General features: G+C 34.7%; 1 protein-coding gene across 13 annotated transcripts in view; it reads right to left on the reverse strand.

The window, feature by feature from the left end:
- The window catches only part of SOX5 (SRY-box transcription factor 5), a 1,095,444-nt gene that overhangs the window by 324,831 nt on the left and 750,909 nt on the right, over positions 1–19,704 (reverse strand). For all 13 annotated transcript variants that reach the window (XM_066264766.1, XM_066264755.1, XM_066264754.1 and 10 more), the window contains one exon: positions 17,335–17,545. In XM_066264766.1, the coding sequence (XP_066120863.1) occupies positions 17,335–17,545 (211 nt within the window). The remainder of the gene's footprint in view (positions 1–17,334; positions 17,546–19,704) is intronic.

Below are 19,704 nucleotides of genomic sequence, written 5' to 3' on the forward strand. Positions count from 1 at the left end.
TTTCAACTTGTTTGTTAATGCAATATGGTTCAATTTAATTTCTAAAGGGCTGCTCAACAATAGACATTTGAATTATAAGAACAGGCATTGTAATTTATAATGTAAACACAAATATCAAACATGCAGTGCCTGTAGGGATGTTCACAAGGCTAAATATCATGCACTAGGAGCCTGTCTTTTCCAAAGAAGAATTACGTATAATGCTGCAGCGTACCATAGATGCAAATATATTGCTTCTCTCACCTACTTTAAGACCCTTAAAATAAGTCTTAAAACAAGAGGTAAAAGCTTTATATCCATTTAGAGGATCTATATGCCAACACATTTTTAATAAAATTGAAAGGCCATTAACAAATAATTTTATTTTGGAGAAAAAGCACAAATATACATAGAAGGTGCAATCAACTAAACTAAATTATTTTTAGTAGATTTGGTAGATGCAAATAATAAAAGACATTATACAATAAAAATTTATTTTTAAGGGTTAAGAGAAGATGATTTATAAGCAAATATATATACATTGTTTGTTCCATAAATATCTAGTTATAAATTTAAAAATAGTCTAATCCATTCCTACAAATAGTTTGGATGGAGTTAAGTGGAAGTATTTTGGTGGTTACCACTGAGAATCTGTATTGCAATACCTGATGTTAAAGTGACATACACTTATGTTTTTCCACATAAAAGACCAGTCTTCCCTATCTTATCTGCTGAAGAGAGAGAGAGAGAGAGAGAGAGAGAGAGAGAATGAGAATAAAAATCCCAGTATTTTCTTTACCCAATGATAGTTCCATGGTCTATAGATGATGTGGAGGGCGATGGCCTGATGTCTATCACAATATATATTGTCCCAAGTCATTCCATTATTGCTTTTAGTTTTTATATAAAGTGAACTAAGTCTTCTTGTGAGATTTGAACTGAGAGCAGTGAATTGTTTCATGTAAAGTAGCAATGGTAACTTTGGTAAAAGTTGTGCCTTTAGGGTCTTGTAACATAAAATTTAAGCAAAGATTTTTCTGAAGTAGCTCAGAAAAAAAATTCTGTTGTATAAATAATTATAAAGTCTAGTTTGAATATAAACAAAATTTCACAAATAAATGCAGTTTCTCACACAGAAGCAGTACACCCATCATGGCACAATTTTGGAAGTGGGAGCATCACACTCTAAGAAGGATGAACTCTGACACATATAATGCTAAATAAAAGCCAAGCATATGTGGATCTGAAAGGAGGATTACACACACACACACACACACACACACACATGTATACACAAGAATAATAAGAATAAAACATCAAAATGGGGGGAGGGTAAGAACAAATAGAACACTTAAGAGAAAGCTAAAATTTTAGAAAAATGATAAAACTTTTGGCCAAGGTAGTCTTCAATTACCTTAATTATATTTGTCTTTAGCACACATTCACGTTATTATAAAAATAAGAATATAACAAACTCAGAGCCAGTGTGAAATACCTCTCCTAGTTCCATGTTGTTATAATTTGCTATGTCAACTATATCAATTTAGAGCAGTTGTCTTTCATTTTGAAAATTAATTATCAGGGAAGAAACCAACCTACTCCCATTTTATTTAGGGAAATTTAGGTAAATAAACTTTAGAGCAACTATCCATCCCAGGATTTAAAAATATATATTTTTATTTATTTATTAACTTTAGAGAGGAGAGAGAGAGAAAGGGGGGATGAGCAGGAAGCATCAACTTCAACTCCCATATGTGCCTTGACTAGACAAGTGCAGGGTTTCGAACTGGTGACCTCAGCAATCCGGGTCGACGCTTTATTCACTCCACCACCACAGGTCATACCCATCCCAAGATTTTTAAGAATGTTGAGTTTGTCATGTTTAGTTGTTGACAACATGTCCTAAAAATCCAGCATTTTGCAGGTCTGAATCAGATTTTTTTAGTACATAAAAACATCCTGGGAAAGCAGCACTGGAAACTATATAATATTTCTGGTGTGCCTAAAAAATATTTCCAACCAGCCAAGATGTGATAATGATAATAACTGGCACAATTCCATGTTGATTCTAATTGATAAAGTACTTTCACAAGCATTACCTCATTTGTTTCCTTCAAAAAGCCTCCGATGAAAGCAGGTCAGTAGCACCACCAATTGAGGGAAGATATTCATTTCATCAATACGATTGTTATAGCAGCTCAAAGTAAATACAATGTTTTTTGTTACAAGGTAAATTATAAGATTGATGCTCATTTTATGCAAAGAATTCTTATTTAAAATTGAAATCTTAAAAGAAAAAATTGAAATCTTCATTTCCCCCAAAATGTTGCAAAATAGATAAAATGACCTTCCCAAATATTCCTAAATACATATAAATTATTGCCTCAAAATTGATCAGAGCCTGACCAGGCAGTGGCGCAGTGGATAGAGCATCGAACTGGGATGCGGAGGACCCAGGTTCGAGACCCTAAGGTCACCAGCTTGAGCACGGGCTCATCTGGTTTGAGCAAAGCTCACCAGCTTGGACCCAAGGTTGCTGGCTTGAGCAAGGGGTTTCTCAGTCTGCTGAAGGCCCACAGTCAAGGTACATATGAGAAAGCAATCAATGAACAACTAAGATATCACAACAAAAAACTAATGATTGATGCTTCTCATCTCTCTTCGTTCCTGTCTGTCCTTATCTATCTGTCCCTCTCTCTGACTCTCTCTCTGTCTCTGTAAAAAAAAAAAAAAAAGAATTGATTAGAGACTACACTATATAGATATTACACTATAATCACATAGTAATTGATGACAGAATCAAAACTAAAACCCAAGTATTTATTGAATCATGGTGTAGTTAACTCCTTTTCATCATGGGTTGATTTGAATGTCAAAAAAGAGACTGAGAACTATGTCTCAAAAAATGTACAAAAACACATATTGTCACCATTTTGGATACAATTTCTAGAATTTATAAGTCCTCTGAAGGATCTTATGAATCCCAAACTTGGAAATTACCTTTAATGTAACATGTTAAGAGTTGTTGGAAAACAATACGGAAGAGGCAAAGTGTTGAAAGGAATCAAGTTACTATTCTTTTACCATAGCCCTACTAAAATAAAGTGTACCTATGTTGGTGGGGACAGCCGTAGTAGAGCTGAAGATTGAACCATAAGAGATCCCCATTGGAGCCCATCAAAAGAAATAAGAATTCTCTCTTTCATGCCAGCTGTATCCACATACAAATGGTCTTGGTTTTCCATTATGTTGAAACAATATTAAAGAACCAGTTATACTTCTGAATGCTCAAGATCCATCCAATTCACTGGAGCAGAATTATTTTCCATGGCCACAAATTCATAAATAATGCAAAAATTTCATTTAAAAACTCTACACTATTAGTGTTATTTATAAGATCAATGTGAATGTAAACTTTTCATTATGCAAGTATTCACTCATATCTTGGATCTTAAAATATCTAATTTTGTGATCTAAGACAACAATTTAATCTCTGAGTCACAGAAAAAAATTGAAAGTAATAATCTCAAGGATTCAATAATGATGAGGTTGTGTATATGATAAGATGAAGGGTAGAGAAGGCAGGATGAATGAAATAAACAGTTTGGGAGGTAAAGAGTCTGAGTAGGACAGGAAGTAAAGAGAACAGTACAAAAGGAGTAGACACATAAAACCTACTCAATTCTCAGAGGACTGATAGAAAGGCAATAAAATGTCAATTAGTGGGTTGACTCTTATCCACCATTAACATAATCACCTATTATGTGCCAAACCCATTACTATAATACCAAATCCAGAGCTTTGGGGAATTAAAAGAGGTAGCTCGCACAACTTTTGGTAGAGGAGTCATATATTTAATAACGACTCTCATCTCCTTTCCATACAATAGCAATGGGGCAACATTGACACAGTTTAAATATCTTTTCAAAAAATATTTTGAATAAGTAATATGTGCACTATTCTTACTCTTAAGGAGTTTAATATAGGTGCAAAAACTGACACATAAATGGACAATTACATTACAGGATAGTAAGCTAACATTGGAGACAAGTAACAGTTACTAAAAAGATGAAAGAGTTAATACAGGGAGTGTAAATCTCTCTTTCTAGCAATTAGACTTGGATTGATGAGGAACAGAATTACAGATAGTATAATTCAAGGGATGGGATCAAGAAAAGGTGAATTTGTATAAAGTGTTTCTAGGAGGAAGAGATGTAAAGGTGTCTATAAGCTAAAATAGCAATTCCCAAGAGATATAAGAGGTAACACAGATATTAACATAAACATTTTAAAAGAGAAGTCTGTTTAATCTTTGTATCTGAAAGGATTCTATTTTAATTGAGATATCTAAAGTTCTCATCAAGGTAAAAATTATTTCCACCCACACTGTTAAAGAATCTAAGGTTACAATGAAAGTCAAGTTAAAATCTGACTCTGACACTAAATCTAAATGCTAACTTATTTTTAAAACCATCCTTAGATTTCTGGTACTTGAGAACACAGGGCATTTGTGGATAACTGTCTTGGTTTTATTAGCTAAATTAAGATACCCGGTTGTCTTAGATTTATTTAAATTTAACGAACAGTGAAGTACTCTTTAAAACTCCTTAAAATACTTTTTAAAGAGGAGGTGATGACATTTCTAAAAGATCAAGGAAAGGAAAATATCAAAAATGCATGATGTAACTGAACAGAAAAAAAAACAAGGTACTTGGACCTGTAAAATACAAGCTAGACTCTCATTCTGATTTAACACTGACTTGCTGGATAATATCAAGTACATCTCGGCCTCAGCATCTCTCAGAAATGAGGGCACAGGCCTAAAATGTGCTCACATTTCATTCTAATTCTGAATTTCTACTCTCCCACAACAAATTTGATCCTATATTTCTAACACACGTTTTTATTAAGATATCTTTTAAGGTTTCTGTTTTGAATTGGTTTTGTTTTTTGGGGAGGTGTATTTTGTTTCTTGGTTTTCTTCTTTTTACTTTTTTTGAACACTTTAAATTCAAACTTTTTAAGTTGAGCTGATTTTAAAAACTTTCTTAAAATTTTATCACCATCAAGGCATAAGAAATTTATTTTAGTGGATATTATTGAATACTACTTTATTATTCATTATTTCAAAGGAATTTAGACACACAGGTGCTAACGAATAACTTTAAACTATTACTGGAAAAATTCCTAATTGGGAGAAATAGTGTAACTAGTGATTATGGTCATGGATTCTAGTTTAAGGTTAACTTCATTTTGAATAATGACCCTGACAGTCACCATGTGACATATTTAATCATTAGTTTCCACCTCTGAAAATGGAAATAATAAGAATCAGAATATTTAGTTTATGTGTATGGCACTTCCAAAATTGAAATAGATGGTAGCCCTGGTTATAAGGTTTTTGCAAAGATTAAATAAAGTATTTCATATAAATTACTTAGCACTAGTGTTAAAACATGATATGCATTGGATATATGCTACCATTTTTTCCCTATACATAATTATTTATTCAATATTTGCTGTAAGAATTATGTATCACATATTATTAAAACTCACTGTCATTCTTAACTGCTAGATCTAATAGTGAAAAATCAACTGATATAGCACCGTTGCTACTAAATATAATGTAACTTTCGTATATCAGCCCAATATTTTGAATGTTGAACTCGCTATGAATTTTGTCATGGTCCGTGTCAGTTAAGTGACACTGGACAAATAGGAATCTTTAACATCACACCATTTTAAGTAATAGCAAGCAAAAATTCTGATGGAGGAAAAAACACAAACAAAAATACATCAATATAGAGTTCCTCATTTACAACTTTTAAAATATTTTAATTAATTGCTTGAAAAATTAACCTAGCTGGAATAAGAGAGTCATTTTTCTTCAATCCATCTGCAAATCTAATTTTTTTCCCTAACTATTTCACCGCAGTGGCCTCCTTTTGTATGACACCCTATTCTCCTGTAACTTCTGAATTTCTGTTAGTTTGCTGTTGGCAGGGATAAGGTCGGAAACAATACATACTTTTATTGAAATCTATTCTTCCCCCCTCAATGAAGGGAAGCAAAGGCATGAATATGGCAACCTTATAATGATTCAGCTGGGACTTAATGACTTAATGAAATTTTCATCACAACCTGCTGCTCATTTTAATGGCCTTTGAAAAACAATGGGAAAAAAATAGCTTGAGAGAAGAAAAGATTTTTTTGTGGCATATATTTGTAAGCTTACCATTGAATTCCATTCACCCAATCTCTGCTTCCCTTATCCTCATATTGCCTTTCTCATCAAAGAGCTATCACCAGAATAAACAAGGTTAAGGGGAGGCAAGATGGTGATGGAGTAGGCAGACATACCAACTTCCACCTCCAAAAACCAAAGTGGATTACAACTTAATTTTAAGAACCATCATCTGGAAAAACCAATTTTGGAATAAACTAAGATTACGTTTTAACCAAGGAACACCGAAGAAGCCACACTGAGACTGGTAGGAAAAGCAGAAACACAAAGAGGGCTTCCCAGCTCCTGGGAGCAAACAGCAGCTTGGAGAGACTCATGTGACTTAGAAATGAGTTTAGCAAAGAGGGGAGGGTCCTGGGCCCCAGGAACAAAGCCCCAGCCTGCTGCCCCAGAGCCTAGAAGAAACATATGGACAATATTTAGCTGCGAAACAAGTCAGGATACTGTCTGTGAGAAACAGACAGATTTCTCAGACCCAGGATTCTCCTTAAAAGGACCGAGCAGAAAACCTCTTTCACAACCACTCACCTGGGGATCCGGGGGATGGGAGAGAGGAGAGAACCGAAGAAGCAGTAAGAGAGTGTAATCTAGGAGGCACAGGGAGAAACACTTTGAGAGAAAGCCACCCTAACCCCTGGGCTGAGTCACTCCCCAAATCTGAAGTGAATACTTCCCCTGGAACCAGCAATACCAGCAAAGGAAATCAGGACACCAACCAAACAAGCTCTGCCATGGCACTCAGAGCAGACTTGTTTAGAAGGAGGGAGGTTTCAGAACTACAGTATTGAGCACTAGGTTCTGAACTGCAGCACCCCTAACCACACTGCTGAGGGTTCCCTGGAGGGCGGCAGTAGGATGCAGAAGTGCAGTCCCACTGGCAGGGGTGGAAACCGGGCTGGCCACAACTAGGGCCCAGCATGAGCTCAGTCTTGCCCTGTGGGGGTGGAAGAGGTGCATGAAAACATCCAGATGGGTGCGGGCCCACCTGCATTCCTGCCAACAGGGGAAAGGCAAAAGCCTGGGAACTGTGGAGACCCATGACTGAGCCCTGCACAGCCCACAAGAACAGGGCTTGTGGCCCGACTCGCAAGCAAAGCTCCACCTGCCCACAGGGGTGGGGGAAAAGCCCTGGAATGGAAAAACAGTGGTCCCCAACATTTTGGGGGCCACAGACCGTTTTAATGTCAGAAAATATTTTCACGGACCAGCCTTTAGGGTGGGACAGATAAATGCATAAAATAAAATTATGCGACTGGCGTAAAAACTATGGTATTTTAAAATATAATTATCAAACTTACGAGACAAGCATCAAGAGTGAGTCTTAGACAGATGGAAAAGAGGGAATCTGGTCAATTTTTAAAAATAAAACATCATTCAGACTTAAATATAAATAAAACAGAAATAATGTAAGTTATTTATTCTTTCTCTGTGGACCAGTACCAAATGGCCTACAGACCAGTACCAGTCTTTGGCCCAGGGGTAGGGGACCACTGCAGTAAGAGACTTGCAGCTGAGCAAAGGTGCTCACCACTGCCCGTGGTGCCGAGGCTTGCGGCCCTCAGCGCAGCACGCAGCTCCACCCTCAGGAGTGGGATGAAGGCCAAGGCTTGTAACCTTAGCATGTGAACACAGCTCCTCCTGTAGAGGAAAGGTGGAAACTGCAGCAGACAACCACAGTCAGCCAGTAACACCTATACTGAACACTCGAGGCAGCAGTAGAGGAGGTGGCGGGCCTGCAGACAGACCGCACCTAGGGAACACTGAGGCCACAACCATTGGACTCTGGTGGCTGCACCCTTCTTATACACAGAAAAAATGGGAAGGCAGAGAAATGCAACCCAGTTGAATCAAGAGAAATTCCCAGAAAAGGACTTGAATGAGTCAGATATAACCAAATTACAGGATGCAGAGTTTAAAACAATGATTCTTAGGATGCTCAAAGATCTAGAACAACAATAGATGGTCATAACAAACAACTAAATAATGAGATAGCAAGTATAAAAAAGGAAATTGAAATAATAAGAAGGAATCAGTCAGAAATGACAAATACAATATCACAAATGAAGACCACAATGGAGAATATTAAATGCAGGATGGATGAAGCTGAGGATCTAATCAGTGAGTTATAGGTCAAGATAAATGAAGGCATGGAAGCAGAGAAGCAAAAAGAAAAGAGACTCAAAAAGGCTGAGGAAACTCTAAGAGAGCTCTGTGACAACATGAAGAGAAATAACATCGACATCATAGGGGTTCCTGAAGAATAAGAGAAAGAACAAGGAATAGAGACTTTGTTCAATCAAATCATACCAGAAAACTTCTCTAAATTGATGCAGAAAAAGTCATACAAGTTCAAGAAGCACAGAGAATTCTATTAAAGAGAAACCCAAAAAAATCTACACAAAGACACATCATAGATAAATATCAAACCTAAGTAAAAAAAGAGAAAATATTAAAAGCTGCTAGAGAAATAAAGGCTATCACCTACACATAAATATACAAAGCAGACTTTGATGGATATAAGGATGACATCTGACTTCTCAACAGAAACACTTGAGGCTAGAAGGGAATGGAAAGAAATATTCAAAGTAATGCAGAACAAGAGCCTACAACCAAGACGACTTTATCCAGCAAGGCTATCATTTAAAATTGAAGGAGAAATAAAAAGCTTCCCAGACAAAAAAAAAAGAAAGAAAAACAAACTCAAGGAATTCATTACAAACAAACCAATGCTGTAAGAAATGCTAAGGGGCCTGTTGTAAACAGATCAAAGGGGGAAAAGAATATGGCAAAAGAGGAATACAGTTTTAAAGAATAAAATGGCAATAAACAACTACATATCAATAATACCTTAAATATAAATGGATTAAAGGATCCAATCAAAAGACATAGGGTAGCTGCATAGATAAGAAAACAGGACCCATACATATGCTGTCTACAAGAGACACACCTCAAAACAAAAGATGCACATAGACTGAAGGTAAAAGAATGGAAAAAAAAATATTTCATGGAAATGAAAAAAAAGCTGGGGTAGCAATACTTATATCAGACAAAATGGACTTTAAAACAAAGGCTATAGTAAGGGATAAAGAAGGTCACTACACAATAATAAAGGGAGCAATCCAACAGGAAGATATATCCATTATAAATATCTACACAATAGGAACACATAAATATACAAAGCAGACTTTGATGGATATAAAGGGCAAGATCAACAGCAATACTATAATAGTAGGGGATTTCAATACCCTACTAACATCACTAGATAGGTCTGAAAGAAAGAGAATCAACAAAGAAAAAAAAAGGAAAATTAACAAAGAAACAGCATACTAAAAGGACACACTAGATCAACTGGATTTAATAGATATCTTCACAACCTTTCACCCTAAAGCAGCAGAATATACATTCTTTTCAAGTGCTCATGGTACATTCTCTAGGATAGACCACATGTTAGTGCAAAAAGTGATCTCAACAAATTTAAGAAGATTGTAATCAAATCAAGTATTTTCTCTGATCACAATGGCATGAAACTAGAAATCAACCACAGCAGAAAAACTAAAAAATACTCAAATACTTGGAAACTAATATCATATTTTTATATAACAAATGGGTTAACAATGAGATCAAAGAAGAAATAAAAAAAATCCTAGAAACGAATGATAATAAGCATACAACAACTCAAAATTTATGGGACACAGCAAAAGCAGTACTGAGAGGGAAGGTCATAGCATTACAGGCATACCTTAAGAAGCTAGAAAAAGCTCAGATAAACAACTTAACCCTGTATCTAAAAGAAGTAGAAAAAGAATAGCAAGTAAAGCACAGAGTTAGTAGAAGGAAGGAATAAAGATCAGAGTAGAAATAAATGACATAGAGGCTAAAGAAACAATACAGAGGATCAATGAAACCAGGAGTTGGTTCTCTGAAAAGGTAAACAAGATCAATGATCCTTTAACCAGACTCACCAAGAAAAAAGAGAGACTCAAATAAATAAAATTAGAAATGAGAGTGGAGAAATAATAACTAACACACAGAAATACAAAGGATTGTAAAAAAATACTATGAAGAACTGTATGCCAAAAAAATCAGACAACATAGATAAAATGGACAAATTCTGTGAAACATAGAATATTTTAAAAATTAATCTGGAAGAATCAGAAAACCTAAACAGACCAATTACAACAAATGAGATTGAAACAGTTATCAAAAAAATTCCAACAAACAAAAGCCCGGGGCCTGATGGCTTCACAAATAAATTCTACCAACTATTCAAAGAAGAACTAACTCCTATCCTTCTCAAGCTATTTCAAAAAATTCAAAAGGATGGAACAATTCCAAGCTCCTTTTATGAGGTAAGCACAATTCTGATTCCAAAACCAGGCAAAGACAACACACAAACACACACAAAATTATAGGCCAATATCCCTGATGAATCTAGATGCTAAAATTCTCAATAAAATATTAGCCAACGGATTCAGCAATATATGAAAAAAATCATACACCATGATCAAGTGGGATTTATTCTGGGGAGGCAAGGCTGGTACAACATTTGCAAATAAATCAATGCAATTCATCACATAAACCAAAGGAAGGAGAAAAAATCACATGATAATTTCAATTAATGCAGAAAAAGCATTTGATAAAATCCAGCACCCATTTGTGATCAAAACTCTCAGCAAAGTGGGAATACAGGGAACATACCTCAATATGATGAAGGCCATCTATGACAAACCCACAGCCAACATCATACTCAATGGGCAAAAATAAAAAGCAATCCTCTTAAGATCAGGAAAAGACAGCAGTATCCCCTTTCACCACTCTTATTCAACATAGTCTTGGAAGTCCTAGCCACAGCAATCAGACAAGAAGAAGAAATTAAAGGCATTCAAATAGGAAAAGAAGTAAAATTATCATTATTTGCAGAATATATGATATTGTGTATAGAAAACCCTAAAGTCTCAGTAAAAAAAAATTCTGGACCTGATAAATGAATTCAGCAAGGTGGCAGGATATAAAATTAATACTCAGAAACCAGAGGCATTTATATACACCAACAATGAACTGTCAGAAGGAGAAATTAAGGAAATAATCCCCTTCACTATTGCAACCAAAAAAATAAAGTACCTAGGAGTAAATTTAACCAAGGAGATTAAAGACTTGTACTCAGAAAATTATAAAACATTGATAAAAGAAATCAGGGAAGATACAAACAAGTGGAAGCATATAACGTGATCATGGTTAGGAAGAATAAACATCATTAAAATGTTTATATTAAAAAATGTTTATATTACCCAAAGCAATTTATAAATTCAATTCAATACTAATTAAAGTATCAATGACATACTTCAAAGATATAGAACACATATTCCAAAAATTTATTTGGAACCAAAAGAGAATACGAATAGCCTCAGCAGTCTTGAAAAGGAAGAATAAAGTGGAAGGTATCACACTTCCGGATATCAAGTTATACCACAAGGCCACTGTACTCAAAACAGCCTGGTACTGGCATAAGAAAAGGCATATAGATCAATGGAACAGAACAGAGAAACCAGAAATAAACCCACACCTTTATGGACAACTGGCATTTGACAAAGGAGGTAAGAGCATACAATGGAGTAAAAACAGCCTCTTCAACAAATGGTGTTTGGAAACTGGACAGCTACCTGCAAAAAAATGAAACTAGACTACCAACTTACACCATTCACAAAAATAATGTCAAAATGGATAAAAGAGTTAAATGTAAGCCGTCAAACCATAAGCATCTTAGAAGAAAACGTAGGCAGTAATTTCTCCGACATCTCTCGCAGCAATATATTTGCTAATTTATCTCCATGAGCAAGTGAAATAAAAGACAGGATAAACAAATGGGTCTATATCAAACTAAAAAGCTTTTGCACAGCTAAAGACAATAAAAACAGGATAAAAAGACAAACTACACAATGGGAGAACATATTCAACAATACATCTGATAAGGGGTTAATAACAAAAATTTATAGAGAACTTGTAAAACTCAACACCAGGAAGACAAACTATCCAATCAAAAAATGGGCAAAAAAATTAAATAGACACTTCTCCAAAGAGGACATAATGATGGCCAATAGGCATATGAAAAAAAATGCTCAACATCAATAGTCATTAGAGAAATGCAAATTTAAACCACAGTGAGATACCACCTCACACCAGTCAGAATGGTGCTCATTAACAAAAATCACAGAATAAGTACTAGCGAGGATGTGGAGAAAAGGGGGCCTTCCTGCACTGCTGGTGGGAATGCAGACTGGTACAGCCACTGTGGAAAACAGTATGGAGATTCCTCAAGAAATTAAAAATGGAACTGCCTTTTGACCCAACTATCCCACTTTTAGGAATATACTCCAAGAACACCATAGCACTGTTTCAAAAGGAGAAATGCACCCCCATGTTTATGGCAGCATTGTTCACAATAGCGAAGATCTGGAAACAGCCCAAGTGTCCGTCAGTGGAAAAGTGGATTAAAAAGCAGTGGTACATATACACAATGGAATATTACGTGGCAGTGAAAAAGAAGGAAATCTTACCTTTTGTGACAACATGGATGGACATGGAAACTATTTTATTAAGTGAAATAAGCCAGGCAGAAAAAGAAAAATATCATATGACCTCACTCATTTGAGGAATCCAATGAACAATGTGAACTGAGGAACAGAATTGAGACAGAGGAGGGATCAAAGAGACCACAGGAAAAGAGAACAGAGAGATTGGGGATGATAGGATGGGATAAACCTGAAGGGATAGGAGGAAGGCCCTATGGGGAGGGGAGTAAAGGAGATGTTGAAGGGAGTATGGATGAGGGGGGATGCATTCGGGGCAACCCTAGAATCTATGTAAACACAATAAATTAAAATCAATTAAAAAAAGAGCTATCACAACGTTCTGCAGTTTTTACAATATATATTTCTCAGTTCTTTTGTTAAATTTAGCCCTAAGTATTTTTTTTCTCTTTTGATGCGACAGTCCCTCAAAAAGCTACAGGTCATTTGTTTGTAGTGTACACAGTGTCAGTGACCTGATGCTTGAATGATGTCAGGTTTTGGTGTCTGTTCTCCTGTCCAAATACACATTTTGATTAATAGTCTCTTTAAATCCAGTGTAACTTTCCCCTTGCGGTTGAGCCTTTTACACATCTCCCTAGATATATTTCCCCATTTTTTTCTCTTTGCAGTAAAAAAAAAAAAAAAAAGGTATATTTTCTTCAACATCATATTTCTTTTGTTCCTTTTCTACGGAACAATTTTCTGCTTTGTTATTATTATTTTTCTTGGTAATTAAGATCATCACTTTATTGAAATACATAATTTGCTCCATGATAATTTGTTATGGTTATTAAACACTTTTGCTATGGCAAATATCTTTATCAATAAAAGTGAGATTATTGACATTTTTGTGTACTCAGTGTACATCTAAGGATTTTGTGTGTGTATAAAATATATCTTAGTGATTCTGAATTCATACAGAAATTATCTTTCGGGAACTCAGGCTTTTAGATGTTTGCCATGTTCAATTTACATTCCAGTTTTCCATAAAGTCTATGTCTGTATTTTCTCAATATCTTTATGTTATTCAATAACAAGCAACCCTTGAGCTTTTATTATATTTTTAGGAGAAAAAGTACAACAATGTGTGTGAAATACAATATCGAAATTAGTCTAATGTCCACATGCAATAGTGATATTTCTTTGTGTCATCTCTTTCTTCTGTGGATGCTCTCTCTCTCTCTCCTCTTTGGCCTGTGTAGCTATTACTAGATATTATCTTTTTCTCTTAATTCCCAATATCTCCGAATATCTCCTACTAAACAAATTGGGGGCACTGTCTCCTGCTTTTTTTTCTATTATAAATGATTAATTTGGCTTTGCCATGTCATATACTTTGAAATTAAGTTTCTGTGCATCCACCTGACCAGGAGGTGGCGCAGTGGATAGAGCATCTGACTGGGATGCAGAGGACCCAGGTTTAAACCCTAAGGTCACCAGCTTGAGCATGGACTCATATGGTTTGAGCAGGGCTCACCAGCTTGAGCCCAGGGTCGCTGGCTTGAGCAAGTGGTCACTCTGTCTGCTGTAGCCCCTCGGTCAAGGCACATATGACAAAACAATCAATGAACAACTAAGGAGTTGCAACAAAGAATGGATGCCTCTCATCTCTCTCCCTTTCTGTCTCTATCTGTCCTTCTATCAGTCCCTCTCTGTCTTTGTCATTAAAAAAATAAAAAAGATTCTGAGCATCCACTCAGAAAGAAGCCAACATGCCACAATGGTGAATACCGAGGTTATCCACCAAATCTCCATGTTGGACATCATCTAAAAATATATCTCCCAAAACTACTGTGTAATGCAATATATTCCAAAGCAGTGTTGATTCTTCCTAAATCTGAGTTCTGGACCAGGAACACATCTCAAGCAAAAATTAAAAATTTATATGTAGAAACACTTCCTAACTCATTCTATAAAGCCAGTAATACCTTAATATCAAAATTAGATAAATACATTAGGTATATAATTATAGATCTGGAATAGGGCATGTACAAGATGAGTTTGGAGCATCTTATACTGCTAGAAAGTAAAGAAGTACTAAAAACAATTACCCACAATCATAGTTGTTTGTCAAAGTGACATGAGTCAAACAAATGTGCTTGCAACGGTCGAAGCTGAACAATTTGAGCAACAAAATAAAGTAGAATTGTATTATAATTCAAAGTATACAAAAAAATCTCCAAGTCCATATTTATATAAATGAGTAAAGTTAATAAATGGTGCAGAAGACAAATTTCTCATGGAGAAGAATTCACAAATTATGCAGATACTGCACTCTGAAGATGGGGAGCAAAGCTACCGACTCCTTAAGTTTGAGTTGCACATAGCACTTCTCTTCCCAAGAGTGTGGTGTAGACAGGGAGCCAGGAGACTCTGCAACGGAGAAACTTGATAATCACCGTAGCAGCCATTTGATCAAGGTTATCACTAACATGTATAAATCATGTAGAAATTATGTATGCTTGATAAAATATACTTTTTAATAGTACTTTATTTCTATTTTCTTCCTCCCAAAACCCATAACCCCAGTTTAATTAAGAGACCCATCACCAAGAAGATTCCAATAGAGGTGCACTTAACAATATATCTGACCAGTATTCCACAGAGCTTTTAAGGTGATCAGAAATAAGAAATGTCTGAGGAACTATGAGAACCAAACATGAACCCAAGGAGACATGCCAACTAAATGTAATGTGTTATTCTTGTAGGCATCTTCAAACAGAAAAACCACATTTGGTGAGAATAAATATATCTGAATAAAATGTGGGCTTTAGTTAATAATGATGAAGCACAACATACAAGATGAAAAATAATTATAAACACAGAAAGTAAACCATGCAAAAATGAACAGAATATGTAAAAAAAAAAGGATAAAGCTCTATATCATAAGGTTAAGAGATATGATACGGAAAGCTACAATTCTGGGTGAGTTTTATTTTTTTCCTTCTAATTTTTCTGTTTTTGTAAAAAACCTCTTACAATATGGCAAGTATTTTTTATATCAGAAAAAAAATCCAGCAGATTAAAAAAAAAGTTGTCTGGGTCCTCCTCAAAACACCATATTTATGTCCATGATGATGGGAGCCAGAAAGTCTTTGACTACTAGATTATCTCTAAAATTCCTTCCAACTCTAAGATCATGTGAATTACATAAATTTTAACGAAAATCCATGTCCCAGCTATGCATCTGGTAGCGACCCAGAAATTTTAATTACCACATGACTCCCAGATACACTGGTTAACATACATTTTGTGCCAGATATACTCAGAATTTACCAGTTTCTAACAACAAAATAAAAATGAGTCTAAACTCAGTGTTACATAGTATAAATGCACTATATTTTTGGAATAAAGTATCTTTTTTGTATCCCTGTGTTTTGTTTGTTTGCTTTAATTTTCCATCTGACTGAAATAGGAGGCATGTTCTATGTGCAGTTTAGTATCCATGCTTTGAATGGGCATAGGTTTAAATAGAATTTAGTAAACATTTGTAACAAAAAGGATAACTGTCAATTATGCATAAATTATCCAACTTGCATCAGTTGTTTTATTAGTTTGTTTCCTTTAATGTTAAGATTAGTCCATGTGCATGACACCCAAAGGCTTTTATCAGTCACTATTAAAGAGATTTAGAAGATGAGATATTAAAAGCAAGGCATTCTGTAAGTTGAACAAAGAGAAGTTCAGGATAGCTAAAAGAGTTAGAGAATCATCACTTTTCAAAAATACAATAGGCTTAGCCATATTAATTATGGGCCATTAAGAAATAGTCCTATCAAGGTAGTATAAGATGCATTAATATTATAGAGCTTATAAAATGTAACAACATTGTAAAATGACCTCTTGGATTCTGTTGCCACATTGTATTCTTTTTTAAAATTAACAATGAAACATTTTTTATTAGCAGTTCAAATTTAATATTGTATTAGTGATTCAATTAATAAGCCATACAACACATTTAATACATAATAATTGATTATTGGAATCACCTGCGTACAATTATAGATAATTCACTACTTACTCTGTTTTGCACTTCAAGACTCCTTGATCACAGGGGAGTTAAAGGGAAGTGGATGCACACCAAATGAGTTGCTTGTTGGAAAAAGTACTCAACATTTGTGCCAAATTGAGATACGTCTATAATAGCACCTTGAGAACACAGAGGAAAGCACTCCAGTTACAAAGTGCTCTTTCCTTCCTGATAGCTGGGGAGCCTCCTGGCTAGAACTACTTCCCATTCACCTTGTAACCCCTGCCTCACACATAATAGGCCCTTAATATGCCACATTCTATTCTTAACTCTTTGTTTTACCGTATCTTACTCATGTGTGAAAATCAGACATTACAGCAGAAATTAATGGTTTAAAAATTTGGTATAGCCATACTTAAATATTTCTTTAAAAATAGTACCCATCTGTAGCATTAAGGTTTCTATTTTGTCCTGTTTAACTTAGAGAAGATAAGTCATAAAACACAACTAGAGGTTAAAATCAAAGTATTAAAATAATGAGAAGGCAATAACTTTTGTTTCCCAGCCTTTACCTTCTGGTTCGTTTTTGATGAGCTCTTCCATTTTTCTCTGCTTCAAGGTGTCGACAACATCAGCTAAGCTGCCTTTGCGCCTTTCAGGGGTTCCCAGGGCTGTACTAGACAAGGACTCGCCACTCTGTCTCCCACCTTCTTCTGCCTTCTGAGGTGAGGTAGATGAGTTGTGTGGGGCAAATGAAGACATAACTTTATTGCCATCAACTTCCTGAAAGACAAAGCAAAGGAAAAAAAATTGTTTAAAATTCTGTGCTTTTTTTTTTTTAATGGTTACATGGCTTGAAACATTAGAAAGTAAAATGTCACTCTGCAGGACCTAAAGGAAGAAAGAAATTTCAAAAAATATATATTAACTTTACAAGCTAATACTAGAGAGTAAAAGACCAATTCATCAATCAGACTAATAAAATATGAAGATTCTGTCCCTTAAGGTGAGAATGGATGGCAGTATTAACCTTGTACAAAGCATACATTTCTTAGATTTGCTTATGTTTCTGTTTTTGTTTGAACGTCTTAGGTTTCCTAAGTACATTAAATATAGTAGTCATTTGGATTCAAGTTCCTCATGACATTGTAAAACTTAAATAATATTAGATACAGTTTAATTATTTTCATTCTAAGTAGCCGCCTCTTCTTGATGACAGTCTCAATTGGGAGCTCCCCTTTTGGTTCTCCAGCTCCTTCTTATCTTTTAAAAAAAGCTATCAGTTACGCAGATTATTTTGCCTTCAGATAAGAAGACTGCAAGTTTAGTTTTGCCTTTGCTGAGGATATTCCTAATGGCATGTGTTACTACTACAAGTACTATTTCTGTCAATACTCTGTGCTATTTTGTACTTTAAGTCTCATTTGCCATACAAAATAAAGCTTCTTGAGGCCTTTACCTCTTCATTATTGTACATTTGTGTAGAAATATTCTACAATTCTATAATTTAAACATATTTAGGTGTTCCTTTTGTCATTATTTTCTCCACAATTTCTAGCATAGGTTTATCAAATATACAATATTTGGGGTGTATTTTGTATGAAAGACACCAAATTTATTTTTCAGACAGTGTCAAAGGGGTAATACTGGAAGAAAAAAATAATTTTCTTACTTAAAAGTTTTATTTGCTTTTATAATCTTTTACTTACTTCCATAGTCATTTGGCTTCCCACAAAGCAGAGTTCTTCTTAATTATAAATCTGAATCCTAAGGTCTGTGAGGAAGTTAGTCTTCCCCTATGTATATTTATTAATTTCACATTATTTAAAGTTTACATTAATGTATATTTGAGTATATGCATATTTAATATTCATAATCATATTATATCTGTATTTATACATGTCTTCTCTTTTTATTTAAGATATGCTAATAAATATATTGATGCCAGAAAAGTGACAAATCACATTGAATTGATATCTAATGTTTTCAGGCTAAGACTAACATTTTTGACTAGCTTAAAAATATCCAAAAAATACTTGATAAATCTGTCATTCTAATTTTTAAAATATAGATTAAAAATGAAATGTCAGCACAAAAAGTAATGATCTGTTCCTATGATTTTTTTTTAATGAATATTAGTGAGTACAAGGACATTAGCTATGGTACAAACTTAATTTTTGAGTGGAGCCAAGAAAACGGGAAGAAAGAAAAAGTAAGAAATGTGTGCTAACAGAATCTTTGAAATTATAATTCTAAACCCAAAAATGCTTTTCATTTCTTACAAACATTATAGAACATGCCTCTGTTAATTACTGTCTTGAATGAATATTCTATAGACAATACTTTCATAGATGAATCTTAGCTTATAATGTACCTGGATTTAGAAATCAATATACATAATGTAATAATTATAAGACTCTTCAGGCTAAGTGTCCACTTCTGAAATTATGTATTTAAAACCCACACAGAAATACAAGCAAATGCATAAACACACAAGCACATACACACAGACACACACACACACACACCAATCATGAATTCATTCAATAAACTAAGGAATGTTTTTATGAATGGCCCATAAAACACATAGCTCAGTTTAATGTGTATACCAGGACATAGAAAAACCATAATAGTCGTGTTTCCCAGATCTATTTCCAGAATCAAAGGTAAAAATATCCCCATTTTAGCTTCACTTTGAACATTTTTATTTTATTCTCTGTTTTAACATTACTTACAGACAAAAACTTGGCAGTGGAACTTCAATTGGCATAATAAAAAATTACACACATCTTTCTATAGTGTCATCGGTAAAGAGAATGACACCCAAACCATATGCAATTAAACCCATTAAAATACCAGAAAATATTTCCAATTAATGTAAAATACACTAATTTCCAATTTTGCATGTGTCTAATTCTCTACACCTTGCAAAGTGGAAGGGC

Source organism: Saccopteryx bilineata, chromosome 1, assembly GCF_036850765.1.
Source record: "Saccopteryx bilineata isolate mSacBil1 chromosome 1, mSacBil1_pri_phased_curated, whole genome shotgun sequence".
NCBI lineage: Eukaryota > Metazoa > Chordata > Mammalia > Chiroptera > Emballonuridae > Saccopteryx > Saccopteryx bilineata.